Raw genomic sequence first — 14,552 nt, 5'->3', positions numbered from 1 at the left:
AAGGGTCCTTGTGAGGATCGAGCACCCCTCATACTCCCAGCGGCACAGTCTGCCCTGCCAATCTCTCCTTTGCCCGTATCTCCCGTGCAAGGGCAGAGCCCAGGGTTCACCCCTGCCCACAGTGGCCTTCCCAGGGGAGTACACAGGTCAGCAAGGTGAGTGGCGGGGACTGCTGCCCTCAGCTTGTCACTGAACCTCAAAGGAGATGGTGATTTAGGTGAAAGTGCAGGTGACCTGCAGGCACGCAGCCCTGCAGAGGCCAGCCACGTGGAAAGGCAGAGCCTCCTAAAGCCATTACAAATCTCAATATGGTGGTAACAGGCAGTCGTTACACACACGGACCAGCCTTTTCTCTCCCTCCCCTTCCTCCTGGTTTTTGTTGTTTTGTTTTTAAATTACATTTACTTATTTGTGTTTGGTTTTGTTTTGTTTTTTTGAGACAGGGTTTCTCTGTGCAGTTCTGGCTGTCCTGGAACTCCCTCTGTAGACCAGGCTGGCCTGAAACTCAGAGATCCGCCTGCCTCTGCCTCCTGAGTGCTGGGACTAAAGGTGTGCGCCACCACCTGGCTGTGGGTGTGTGCTTGTGCGTGCCACCATGTATGTGGAGGTCAGATGACAACTTGTGGGAACTGGTTCTCTCTTTCCTTCCACTGTATGGGTGCTAGAAAGTGAATTCAAGCAGCCAGCTTCGTGGCAAGTTCCTTTACTCACCGCGCCATTTCGACAGCCCCGCCCAGTTTGTTTTTTGAACCAGGATCCCAATCTGTAGTCCAGGTTGGCCTCAAACTCGTGATCTTCCTGCAGGACTTCCAGAGTGCCACCATTCCAGCAGCCAGTCCCTGTAGAGCATAGGGTATGCCCCCCAGAAGCCCACTCCAGCCTCCCTAGATTGTGAGAACCTTCCCAAACACCACTGTGGTCTATGACCCCAGGCAGTCAGGTAGCTTCTTTTCTAGAACTTTCCATTCTGTTCTGTCATTCTGGCAGGTTGGGTTCTGAGAGCCCCCTTCCTACCTTGGCAATCACAAGAGCAGCAAACACTGGAGTGATTTCTACCCTCCTCTGACTCCCTCACGCTGCCAGGCTGAGGCTAGGAGGTCAGGTTCTGGGGCTGGAAACCCAGGCCCAGGGCCCATGTTGCCAAGCCAGACAAAACTGGATTTGTACCCAACCCCAGGGGCTAGAGATCCCACGCTCTGACCCAGGAAGCAAGACAAAGGCCACAGGACATAGGCTGGAGCTGCCCGGGACTGGGAGAGGTGGATGCTCCATTGGGAGCCTGTGCCCCACTCACCCCTACCCCCCCACACACTTGGAGCTGCCACCCTGGGCTGGACCTTCTTTGCCAAACTGCTTTCGCCATCTCCACTGGGCCCTGGGGAGCCTCCCAGATCGTGCTGGGCAAAGCCACAGGGAGGGAGCACACACTGGTATCCTCAGACCTGGGTTCAAATCAGGTCCTGCCACCCACCTGCGACCTCCAGCCATGTACACTCACTCTCTGAACTCCTGGGTTGTTTTAGTTTTCTCCTTGGTTCAGGTGCCTAGGACACCCATTCCCCTGGAGACATGACTGCCTACTCAGGCGCCTTTGCGATCTTTCTCTGTACCCTTTAACCCATTCCCACCTTCCTGTCCACCTCATACTCCTCTGTTTCAGTGTGTTCCTCCAGCTAGCTAGCTGTCTCTGACTTGAGGTTTAAGCTGTGTGGCACAGCGCATGGGGAGCACCAAGCCCCGTGAAGCTTATGCATATTTCTTTTGGTTTTGTTGTTGTATTTTACTTTCTGTTTGTTTGAAATAGTGTCCTGCGTGTAGCTCATGCTGGCCTCAAACTCACTATGTGGGCGAGGATGGCCTTGACCTCTGACTGCCCTGCTTCCATCTCCCAAGCGCTGGGTTGACAGGTGGGCCCCACCATGCCCAGTTTTTACACAGGGAATGGAATGCAGGGCCTCGTGCACAGTAAGCCAGTGTTCTACCAAAGGAGCCCTGGCCGATTATGCACAATTCTACAGGTAAGTTCTGATGTATGCAGAGGACCGCCTTCCAGGTAAGATCCAGGGACCTCTGAGCCATCCAGGAGGCTTCCCGATGCCTCTCCAGGCCGTAACTCTCCTGCCAGCAGAGAAAACTGCCAGAGTGACTGAGACCTCCCTGGTGACTGCCCTTCAATTTTGTATCCAAGGACTTAGACAGAGAATGGCCTTTTGTGTCACCAGCCACATGCTCAGATCCGAAGCTCAGCTGTGGTTTTGCTGCCATCCTGCCCATGGATGGACCACAGTTGTTCATCTGCTCACTGACTGAAGGCGTTGGGTTGTTCCTTGGCTTTGGTTTAAGGCTATGAGAGCTGTAACTGCTGTGAGAAGCTCACTAGTCTTTGGCAGGCAAGTGTTATCTTTCTCTTGGGTGCATCAGAGGTCAGGGTTTCTCTTGATAGCATGTTGAACACGCAGAGAAATGGGAAGGCCCGTGTGAGGCCCCAGGCTGTCTCCTCAGGCTGTTCCTCCTACAGCCTCCCTGCACATTCGTCCTCTTTCCTTGTCCTTTTCTTTTTGTTTTGAGACAGACTCTCAAATGGTTGTGTAGCCCAGGATGGCCTGGAACGTGCCATCCTCCTGCCTCAGCCTCCTGGGTGCCTGTAATCCAGGTGTGTGCCACCAGACCCAGCTTATCATTGTCCTTCTATCTGCATTTTTTTCTTTTAGCTGAATTATTTAAGAATGAGTTGTAAGTATGACATCACTCTCCGTCCAGTATCTCCTGACCTTCATCACATGCACACAGGAATTCACAAGTGTGCACTCACACACACAGTACTAAAGTTGAGTTTAGGTCAACATCACGATTGTCCCCACATGAGTCTTCTGACATGTGTCTGGTCCGGGATGATAGAAATCCCTTCAGTTGTGTTTGGAGGTTTCAGTCTGAAGCAGCTCCTTCTTGGCGTTCCCTCGGTTTTCATGACCTCGGCATGATTGAGGATGCCAGCCGGCTGTTCTATAGGGTGTTCCCTAATTTAAATTCACCCCACATTGCCTGAGGGTTAGGCCCCGTGCCTCTGCACTGTAACAACAGCGGTGACACTGGGTTCCTGAGTGTCCTGTGAGGTGGCACACACCTGTAATTTGTCCCCTAGCTGGAAAATGAGGACAGTGAAGTATCCCACCCCACGGAGCGATTTCAAGGACTAAATGAGACACAGCCCAAGGTCTGATTTCGAAATGTTCTCTCCCTGTGTCTGACCTGTCTCCTGTCCCCTGTCCCCAGCCATATCCCAGAATTCCCATCCAACCTCAGAAAGAGCTTGGAATTCATCCCACCTGGTTGCACGCAGACCAGTGCTGTCTCTGGTGACCTCCTGAGTGAAGGGGACAGAGACCAGAGAAGGCAAGCGCTTCCCACATACCACTGAGGGACACTCAATCTCCCTCTGTACCAGAGATTTTCCAACCAAAAGCAGTCTTGTCCCCAAGCAAGAGCTGGCAGCTTTGATCAGGGAGCCTGTCATGGGGATGCATAGTCATTAGTCCAACACCTCGGTGGCTGAGGCAGGAGGATGGCAAGTTAAAGGCAAGAGTGGGCTACATAGGGAGATACTATCTCAAAAAAAAAAATCTGCAGGGTGGTGGTGGCCCACACCCTTAATCCTAGCACTCCAGAGGCAGAGCCAGGCAGATTTCCATGAGTTCGAGGCCAGCCTGGTCTACAGAGCGAGATCCAGAACAGGCACCAAAACTACACAGAGAAACCCTGTCTCAAAACAAACAAACAAACAAAAAATCTAAGAGTAGTTACTTACTCCTGAAATCTCAGCACTCAGGATGCTGAGGCAGGAGAATCACCACACATTCAAGACCCCACTGGAGGGAGAAACCAGTGTAGTCTGGTATATAAAGATAGAAGTGGTGCTGTACACTCTTTGAAGCATAGGACGCCCAGAAAAGGAAGTGACCCAATTCCAAATGGCATCATGTGGAGGCCGTGGCACCCCCAACACACACCAGACATGAGGAGCTGGCAGGCAGGCCCCACCATTACTGCCCCCCTTTCCACCTGGGCCCAGTGAGCAAAGAGAAAAGGGCCAGTTCTGACGTCCAGCACACCTAGGGCTTGAGGAAGGGAGCCTCGGGTCCAGGGCTGCTGGTATCTTCTAAGCTTTCAGAGGCTTCAGAGAGTTCTGAAACCCCAGCCTCTGGGAGCTGAGAGAAGGACAGAGCCCTGTCCTCTGAACACCAGGGGTAGGGGGTCCAGGCTTCAGAATCCCAGGCAAGTTTAGCATATTAGTAAAGTAAGATGGTGGTGGTGGAGGTGGTGGTGGTGGTGGTGGTGGTGGTGGTGGTGGTGGTGGTGGTGGTGGTGGTGATGGTGATTTGACCCCCCAGAGAATGAAGAAACCATGACTCTAAAGAGATAAAAATATCACTGGTAGATGGCTCAGTGGGTAAGGTGCTTGTCTTGTAACCTTAAGGGCCTGTGTTCAGACCCCCAGCACTCACATAAAGCCATGTGTGACAGTGTGAGCTTATACTCCCAGTGTTGGGGAGATGGGGACAAGCAGACCCTAAGCCCAACGGCCAGTCTAACACAGTCCATGAGCTCCAGGTTCAGTGAAAAAGCCTGTCTTTTAAAATAAGGTAGAGAGTGACTGTCACCCGCAGCCTCCACAGATGCGCATGCACACTCACCTCAGATGAACACCACAGGAATACACACTCACACGTACATGCACAACAGTCAAATCAATCAATAGATAAGTAAGTACAGGCCACCAACATGACTCAGTGTGTAAATCTGCTTGCTGTCAAGCCTGATGACCTGAGCTAATCCTCTGGACACACACGGAGGGGAGAATCAACTCCAAAAGTTGGCCTCTGACTTCCACACACAGATAGATAGATAATAGACAGAGTGATTGATAGATAGATAGATAGATAGATAGATAGATAGATAGATAGATAGATAGATGATAGATGATAGACAGAGTGGTTGATAGATAGATGATAGATAGATAGATAGATAGATAGATAGATAGATAGATTGATAGATATGTAATAAAAAGGTTATTTAATAAGCAAATAAATGAATTGAAAGCCAGAGGCCATCTAAGATAGTTACATTGTTTCAAATTCCCTCCCCTCAAATATCTATTAAGTACAAAGAGGCAGAAGCTACCTTACAAATCTGAGCCCCTGACCTCCTGTGGTGGCTGCTGGTGAGCAGAGCTCAGAAGGTGGGGACTGACTGAGTCTGAGTCCCGCCAGGGCTGTTTGTCAGGCCAGATGGGTCTCAGAAACCCTAAACCAAAACCGAAAGTAAAGCCCTGCAGGACTTGCTCTGATCAGGTGACCAGAATGTGACTGTCTGCACTGGGACAGAGTCAAGCTCAGCCCTCGGGTCCTACAGAAACTCGGAGCCTGAGTCACATGCAAGGAAATGACCTGTGGAGCTGCTGAGAGGACCCCGTGTGACAATGTGTGCCACGAAACAGCCTTCCGGAGTCCTACGGCCTGCCAGTTACAAAGGCATGCTGAGGCACAGGACAGTGAGGAGATGAGACGACCAAGTCTAGCCTGGTCTACATAGTGAGTTCCAGACCAGCCAGAGCTACATAGTGAGACTGTCTTGAAAACAAATAAAGAAACAAAAGTTTAAAAATAAACAAATCATAAAGGATTAATGATAACTCAGTGATTTATTCTCAGTTCAGACGAAGTACGGTGTTCAGAGCTTGTCATTTTCCTATAAATCTTAGATCTTTTTCAAAAGGAAAAGTGGTTTTTTTTTTAAATGCACACACACATGCACGCACCCACACACATGCACGCACCCACACACACACACACACACACACACACACACACACACACTCACTGAGGGTGTCATTACCACGAGCAGGAATTCAGACAAAGCCATCATTTCCCATGTTTCCCATGGATGTGACCCTGAAGTCCACACTCTGGACCACTTAAAGACCTGCCTGCTTAGTGTCCGCCTCAGCTACCCCTAAAGAGCACAGACAGGAACCCATGTGTCCTGAGCTATTAAATTAGGGAGCAACCATATGTTTGCACCATCAGCAATAGAAAGCACTAGCGAGCCTCACACCTCCACTTGGAGAGATGTCAGGTTGGACGTGGGGCCCCTGTGTGGGGATCCTTTAACACAATTCACAGAAACGGGTGTGCCAGTTCTTGCTATCCGATATCAAGGTACTGGGGCTAGGGATGTGGTTCAGTGGGTACAGTGGGCTCATATAACATGCACCAGGTCTGGAGTTCAATCCCCGGCATCTCGAAATCTGGCATAGTGCAGGCCTGTAGTTCCAGTAGAGGCAAGGGAATCAGAATTTCAAGGCCAGCCTGGGCTACATGAGACAACAAAATCAGGGTGCTGATAACCTAGATGTGGGGAGGGTCTCTTGGGCGTTGTCATGGCCCTTAGGGGTCCCAGACTGGGAAAGCTATGTGCCTTTGAAGCTGTGGAGAGGACGTTAGGGAAGAGAGACCCACAGCAGGAGATGGCCATGCAGGCCAGACCGGATGAGGCTATAAAACAAGGAAGAAATGGCCTTGGAGTAGACATAAGGGGACTCAGAGCAGACTCAGTGTAGTCCTTGAAACGGCCTAGGACAATCTCTCGCATGGACCTGGGCTCAGAGATGAAAGCAAGGAATGCCGCTTCTGTCTATCAGTCCGCCATCCCACGGAGCAGGAGACCTGGGGCCCAGCAGGCCCTGACCCGCCCCAGTGCTCTCTCCTCCACAGCCCCTCCCCTGGCTACCAGGCCTCTGAGGAGTCTTCCTCCTCCCTGGCTGCCTCCGTCCCTGCCAGGGCTGCAGGGCTGGCCCAGGGATCTGGTGACGGCTATAAAAATAATAACCGACCCGGCCAGCTCCCTGGCCTCCTCACTGGCCTCGCAGCGATCTCAGTGGGGCTGGCCCTGGCGGCAGGCGAAGGTGCCTTCCAGCCCTGGCAGGCTGTCATCTCCAGGGAGCAGGTGCTGATGGCTGGGGCTTGGGGCAGAGAGGTCATTCCGGGTGACATCTGGGCCCTACACAGTTGACAACATGCTCTATGCATCACCACAGAGCCTGGGCCTCTCACACTAAGCGGGAGATGGGGGAGGGGGCGCACCTCTGGACTCAGGTGAGAAAGCAGGGTCTGAAGCCTGCTGAAGCCAGCTTGGAAGTTTCTACCCAGTCCAAGGACCTGAGTCAAGCCTTACCTGAAGCATGCTGGACTCCAGAGTCATCTGGAGACACCAGACGCCTTCACACATGACTTCCCTAATTCAAAGGAATTAAATCAACCCTTTCACCCGATCTAACAGAGACCTTTTCTCCTCTCGGGGCAATGGTGGCATCAGATCAGCCCAGACAAGGAAGCGTTAGGCCACCACTAAGATGCACAGGTGACAAAGAGACCTAGTCAGCTCTGTGCCATTTGGGCAAATGTATCAGAAACGAATTCAGCTGCCAGGAACAGGAAACCAAATGACAAAGGTCTCAATGAACAGTTCTTTTCTCCACGTAAACAAGCACAGAGCAAGGCTGGTGAAGACCGGTGCGCTTTCTCTGCCACCAACAGGACTCAAATGCCTTTTGTCTTTTGGGTTTCCCACCATGCATGAAGGGTCACCCATGGGTTCCAGAGGGCCTCTGCTGTCACCTCTGAATTTCAGGCAGAGGATAGAAAGAAGTGAGGGATTTGGTGCAGCAGGAAAGGAAGTCAAGGGCACGTGCCTCACTGCTGAGTCTTGCGGAGACGTTCCCGGCAGCCCCTCCTATAGTTCTGTTCACAGCTCATGGGTCATTCCTAGCTGCAAGAGAAGCTGGGGAAATGTGGTCTCTCCATAAGGCGGCTCTTCCCAGAAACAGGGCAGTCCACTGCTAAGGGAGACGGGGAGGTGCGTGCACGGGACTGGCAACATTAGCTACGATGAAAGGGGATGGAATGAAAGTCTGTGGAAGAAAATTCTAGAAGTTAACAAATGCCATCTCCAGAGGTCTCTACATGAACTAACCTGTCAAATCTTTTCAAAACACTCTGAGGAATGTTGCTATCTTCTTGTCACAGCCAGGGAAGAGGACTGTGTGTCCTGCCCAATTCATGTCCAGGACACAGTGGATTCAGCTGCATTATACAAGGCTAACCCCCACCCTGTACCAGGATGGGATCATTTTCAATATAGCATGTGAACCAACTCAGTCCTCACTACATCCTTATCCTTATGAAGCCAGCTCATTATTACCCACTTAATAAGCAAAGAATGGGAGGCACAGAGAGGCAAAGCAACATACTTAAGGCCACACAGCAATAGTTAACAGGTTTATTTCTGGGTCTTAAAATCATGGGTGCTTTTGACTTCCTTCTTTTATTAGTACTCCACATTAGTAATTCTCTGAAAATTAAATAAAAACAAAATGCCTCTTGGAAGTCCAGCCTCCTGCCTGTCCCCCAGTCCTGAGGCCACAGGAGGCCTGACTTCCCTCTGCAGTCTTGCCCATCTCTGCCCTCTGTCCCGCTGTCACTGCCCCCCCCTCCCTCTTGGCTCTCAGCCTTCGTTCCTCCAGTCCCTCCTGGCCAGCCTGGCCCCTCTTCCTGCCTGGCACAAGGCTCAGCTCGAATGGCTCCAGGCCCTGGGTCACAGGCTCGAATCCCTCAGGTCTCCTGGGCCAGGCAGGAGCTCTGCCCCTTCACCCACTGCTCTTTACCTAGCCCCCAGGGCCAAGGGGCCTGTTTCATTCGTCAACAGACTTATCAAGGACTATGTGGGTGCCAGGCTCTGGCAGGGACACCCAGTCATCCTCAAACAGCCTCTGCTGGCCTCAGAGGCCCTGCAGAAAGAACCCACCACCCTCCTCTACCAGTTCCAGCCCTCGCTGCCACCCCTCAGGGTCTTTGCACCTGCTGACTACCCCCCTCAGGTCCCTCCTCGATTACCTTCTACCACTCACTCCCCAGGCTTATTTTCTCAAGGCTGTTATCACTGCTTGAATGAATGTACCAATTTGTTACTGCTTCCTTTTGAGGGTTCAGGAGTTTGAGACAGGGTCTTATGTAGCCCAGGCTAGCCTCAAACTTACGTAGCCGAGGATAATCTTGAACTCCTGACCTTCTTGACTCCACCTCCCACGTGTTGGGGTAACAGGCACGTGCCACCCCACCAGGGATCACTCAACGTTCTGTTTCTATTAGCATGTAGCTCCCCTCACTGGGGCCCTGCAGCAGCATTTGTTTGACCCTGGTTGACCAGATGGACTCTTTGTCCGTGGAGAAAAAGGCCAAGCACAGAGAGGCCAAAGTCTTCCTTGATGTCTCCAGCCATCAGGAGACAAGCTCAGAGCCATGGATCCTGGCACACACCTCACCCCTCAGAGGTTGTACACACCTGTGGTCAGCCCCATGGCAGGGCCAGGCCAGTTGACCTACCTACCAATTGACCTGGGTTCAAATGCAGCTCCAATCAGCTCTGGTCCTCCGGCAAGGAACTTTGCAGGTGTTTTCCAACACGTACTCACTGCCCACCTTTTTATCGACAGCAAAGGCACCCTCCACCTACCACAGCTCCCAGCTTGGTTTAAATCCCATTCAAATCCTGCACCTCTAAATTACCCCATAATCTTGGATTAAAAAAAAAAAAAAAAAAAAGCCAAACTGCTCCTTGAGAAAAGAATGTTCCTGTGAAAGGCCTTGGGTCCCCACACATCACAAAATGGGGCTCCTGGCTACTGCCTCAGAGGACGCAAGAAGGGCTTGGTCACCAGCTCTTGGCCCACCCTGGCCTCCCCTGCTTTGCCCAGCCCCAAGCAAGCCACATCTGAAACCCCACAGCAGGAGTGGCTGGTGGGACACCACCGGGGTCTCTATGAGGGAGGGAGGGGACAGTTAGAGGTCACAGCAGGGCAGGTGGTGAGCTTTGGGGGTGAAATCTCACTTTATCGGCTCAGCAGCTCTGGGGACAGTGACTCTGCCTGTGCCCGGCTTTCCCCGTGATGGGAAAGGAGGTGGGAACCAGGGCTGGTCTCATGGGGGATTGTTGATAAACGAAGCACACAGTATCCTGGGCTCCCCACTTAGCTGAGGCTAGCCCAGGAGAGACACCTCCTCTCGGAAGCCCTCAGGAACCTCCCGCTCCTCCCTGCCCTTTCCTCCTTTCCTGCCCCACTTTTCTTCCTTCGGAGTCTTCACCCCGACCTGTCATTATCTTGTTCCAGTGGCTGAGTATTTAAGTGTCCTTCTCTCCTTGTTAATGGTCACTCTGTGTCACCACCCAACTCCAGCACCAGCAATGGGAGCTGGCATACAGCTGGTGCTCAATAAATGCTTGTCACATAAATGAAAAAGAACCGGGCAAACAAATATCTAAGAGGAGAAGAGCAAACAAGTCTGAACCGGATGTGGGGGAGGGGAACATTCCTCAGATGGCTGGAAGAGGCGATCCCCCCAACGCCAGCTCCCATGCCAGCTTTTACCCTTCCCAGCTGTGCCAACTTAGACAAAGTCACTTCTCCTGTCGGAGCTTCTCTGCCAGGCAGAAGAATCCTGCAGCCAAAGCCACGACCAAGGCTGAGCCGATCACAGCAGCGAGTGGGGTCTCCACGCAGGGCCGGCACCCACGCCTCCAGCTTCCCTTTCTGACACCCACTTTCCTCCTGGGTAAAGTCACCGGGTTGTGGGTTGGCTGCATTAGACAATGAGCTGAGAGTACATTTTGTGAACGCCCCCATCCCGAGCAGGCGTGAGGAGGGCTCTGGTCGCCCCCACCTGCAGGCAAGCCTCAGCAGTGACGACCACTCCATGGGGCTGTGGGCAACATGGCCGACGAGCCCTGGCAGCGGGAGGACCCAGCAGCCCACCCGTGACAAGGGCCTGGAGAGACACTTCAGCTCTGTGAGCCGCCCTTCCCCCCCACACCGTAATTATCCTTCAAGCCCCTGCTCTCTCCCCATCTTGCGCTTCTGCCCCCAGGCTTTTGGTCCAGCTGGTCCCTCTTCTGGGCAATCCCTGACCCCTGGCGGCCTGGTGACCTGATCTGTGGGGTGTGTCACCTCATCAGTGACATCTACTATCCACAGGGCTCCTTCACTGGGCCACATGGATGGCAGGCAAAGCCTTTGACCCACTTACTGTTTTTCCCAATCCCAGAGGTATCAGATGAGCCTTGGGTCACACCCCCTTCCCGCTCTGTTCCAGTCTGTTCCAAGCTACAACTTGGGGCTGGGTACCTGATCTTGGGGCCAGGAAATGAAACTTCCATAAAGGGCATGGGGGTTGGGGTAGGGACGGGACTACAAACCAACCCCAAACTCCACGGAGACCGCCCTTCTACCTGAGTGGGATTCCACTTCTGTGACTTATGCTGAGAAATGGATGCAAAGCCAGCCTGGCCGCATAGGTACATTAAAGTTTTCCATTCCTGGAAAGATGGAGCCCTTCCCCCTGCCCCACCTCTTAGGTCTGGTCCAGGCTCTGAGTCTAAGAGGTTAAATCCTGGAGCAATGGAGCTGACCGACAGCCACTGGCGTGGAGAAAAGTCATCAAGACACTGGGCCATGGGGCTGCACTCACCTTGGCTCCAGGGCCCACCAGGTCAAGTGTCTATCTAGGCCTAGAAGGGAGCGGACTGGAAGCCAAGTGTCTGAGGGTCTGTACAGGCCTCCAGCTACTTTAGCATTAGGGGGCGGGGAAAGCGTCACCCTCAGCCCTGTAACAGTGGAAGACCACGGGTCACCAGTCCCAACACTCCAGGTTCCCATGGAGAAAGGGAAGAAAAAGGCTTCCCTATTCCCAAGCCACAGTGTCACTGGTCATTCCCAAGACCCCAGGCTCCTCTAGGCCTCTGGCAAACTGTTACCCGCTACCCAGAATTCCTCAGGGCAGGGTGCTCACAGGGACCTGACAACCACAAGCCATTCACATCCATAAAGCAAAGGACACAGGAGTGCCCACCTTCCACGAGGCTTGAAGGAGATAGGGACAGGCCCAGGGCTTGCAGGACGCCGGCCCTGGGCTTGCAGGACGCCGGCCCTGGGCAGGCGCTCCACACTCACACAGCCAAATGCCAGGAGCCTCCCATCAAAAATAATAACAAGAACAAATGCTTATGTAACAGTTCTGGCGTGCCGGGCACGGCAGGACACGGCAGGACACGGCATATCCACTACTCCTTGGACACTCTCAGCTCTCACTAATGCAGCCCGGCTGTGGCAATCAGCGCTGCCCCAGCGCATCTGAGCGGTGGACCTGAGTTCAAGTCCTGGCTCAGCCACCATGTCCCATCTGGGTCGGAAGGGAAAGCAGAGTAGGCACGGTCCCCCTCACCCTCCACTCAGACCCGCCTCTCTTCCAAATCAGACAGACATGCAAGCTCCCTTCTGCAGCACCAAACACACAGTACTTTGTACATGGTACTTACCAAAACACCTGCCTGACCGGGGCTGTCTGGACCAGCCCTTCCTACAGTCACTCCCTGCCCGGTCCCCAACACAAGCCTGGCACCCAGAGGCAACCCGGCCCAAGCAGGGTTTCTAGCAAGGTCCCCAGCACCCATGGGTGCTGAGTCACCCTGATTTCCTGACCCAGCACTCTGCTCCTTCTCCTGGGGGGAGGGGCTGGCACTCCATCTGCCAGGGGAAGAGAAAAACCCAGATGCGACACCCCCACCCACCACCACACACAACCCAAAAATAACCGCAGCCCCCTACACACCAGAAACACAAAAACAAAATCTCGCATAAATCCAAAGTCAGAAGGGAAGAAAAAAAATTTTTTCAAAAGCCAACTACTGCCCCCAAAAGGCTTTTAAACATTCTCCAAAAAAGTTTATTAAAATGTCTTCACTTTAATGCTCGAAACGGAAAAGGTTCTCAAAATATACATACGCCTCTTTTCTCATAGAAATAGAACTTTTTTATAATACAAAAAAATAATAAGACCAAAAAGAAAAAAACAAGAACAAAACAAAAAACCAAAAACGTCAACAGCAACAACCCCGCAGGAACATCTTTAAGTGATTACTCAGGGCCCGGCTGACAGTTACACGTGTGTTGCGTCAGTCCCGTGTCCACACGCGCTCAGCCACGTTTGATCCGGATTGCATCAAGTCCTGAAACCGGGTGCGCGGTGCAGGTGCGTGCGCGCGGTGCCCACGGTGCCCCCTCGGTGCAGGTGCAGGTGCGCGCGGGGCACGCACGGTGGCCTCGGTGCGCGCGGAGCAGGTGCGCGCGGGGCAGGGCGCACGGTGCCCACGGTGGCCGCGGCGCCCCCACGGCACCCCCGGCGCGCTAGCAGTGACCCGCCGAGGCCAGCAGCGGCTCGGGCAGCTGCTTGAACAAGTTCCGCAGGGTGCTGAGCTCTCGCGACAGCTGCTCCACCTTCTTCTGCAGCCGCTCGTTCTCGGCCGTCAGCTCCAGCACCTTGTGCTGCGTCTCCAGGTTGCGCATCTTGGCCTTGTCGCGGCTCTTGCGCACCGCGATGTTGTTGCGCTCGCGCCGCATCTTGTACTCGTCGCTCAGCTTGTCCACCGCCTTCTTGGCCTTGGCCTTGGCGGGCGCGGCCGGCGGCCCCGCGAAGCAGGCGGCGGGCGCGGCCTTGGCGTCGGCGGGGCTCGGCGTGCCGGGCGGGCTGGACGACGACGACGTGGACAGGCTGCCGCTGCTGCCGCTCGGCGTCGCCTGGTAGCCCAGGTAAGCGCGCAGGGCGAACGGGAAACCGGCCGCCATGGCGGGCGCGTCGTCCGCGCGCTTGCAGTCCGCGGGTTCGAAGCCCGGCTCCGCCTTGAGCGCGGCGGGCGGCGGCGGCGGGAAGCAGGCGGGCGGCACGGCCTTGGCGCCCGCGCGGCCGAGGCTCACGTAACCGTAGTCGGCCGGCTTCTTGGCCGGCTTGGCGCCGTAGTCGTCGGCGAAGAGGTCGGAAAGGAAGTCGTGGTGCGCGGGCGCGGGCGCGGGCGCGGCGAAGTCCGCGGCGGGCGCGAGCGGCTCCAGGTAGGGGCTGAAGTCGATGGCGCGCTCGTGCTCGCCGATGGCCGGCTCGGCGGCGGGGGCGCGCGGCGCGGCGCGGGCCGCCTTGGCCCCGTAGGCCAGGCAGTCGGGCTCGTAGTAGAAGTTGGCCACTTCCATGGATCTAAAGGCGGCGGGCGGCGGCGGGAGGCATGCTGCGTCCCAGGCCAGCAGGCGGTGCATGAACGCGGGGCCCGCGGGCTCCGCTGCGTCCCGGTCCCGTGCGCGGCTCGGACTCGGCGCGGCGGCGGCCGAGAGGGAGGTTTATAAGGCGGCGCTTGGCAACGGGGCTGCGTCACGCCGGGGCCGCCCCGGCCCCTCCCGCCGCCCGGCCGGTGCGCGTCATTGCCTGGCCGCGGGAGCGCGAGAGGGCGCGGCGGGGAGTGGGGCGCGGCGGGGTTCCGCGCGCGGAGTACCGAGCGGTGTCCCGGGCGCCCCGCCAGCCCCGCGATCGCCACGGACGCGGGAGTCGCCGGCCCGCCCCCTTCCCGCCCCCTCGGGAACTCGGAGGAGAGCGGCTGCTGCCCGCCCTCTGCTGGAGGACGCG

General features: G+C 54.9%; 1 protein-coding gene across 1 annotated transcript; it reads right to left on the bottom strand.

Annotated features, from left to right (window-relative positions):
• Positions 1-13,257: 13,257 nt before the first annotated feature.
• On the bottom strand, positions 13,258-14,225 carry Cebpb (CCAAT enhancer binding protein beta). Its single transcript, XM_059259777.1, has one exon. The coding sequence runs from the start codon at positions 14,186-14,188 to the stop codon at positions 13,292-13,294; it is 897 nt and encodes a 298-aa protein (XP_059115760.1). The 5' UTR covers positions 14,189-14,225; the 3' UTR covers positions 13,258-13,291.
• Between the last annotated feature and the right edge of the window lie 327 nt (positions 14,226-14,552).

This window comes from Peromyscus eremicus, chromosome 4 (assembly GCF_949786415.1).
Source record: "Peromyscus eremicus chromosome 4, PerEre_H2_v1, whole genome shotgun sequence".
NCBI classification, from domain to species: Eukaryota; Metazoa; Chordata; class Mammalia; order Rodentia; family Cricetidae; genus Peromyscus; species Peromyscus eremicus.
This window is presented reverse-complemented; position numbering and strand designations above follow the sequence as displayed.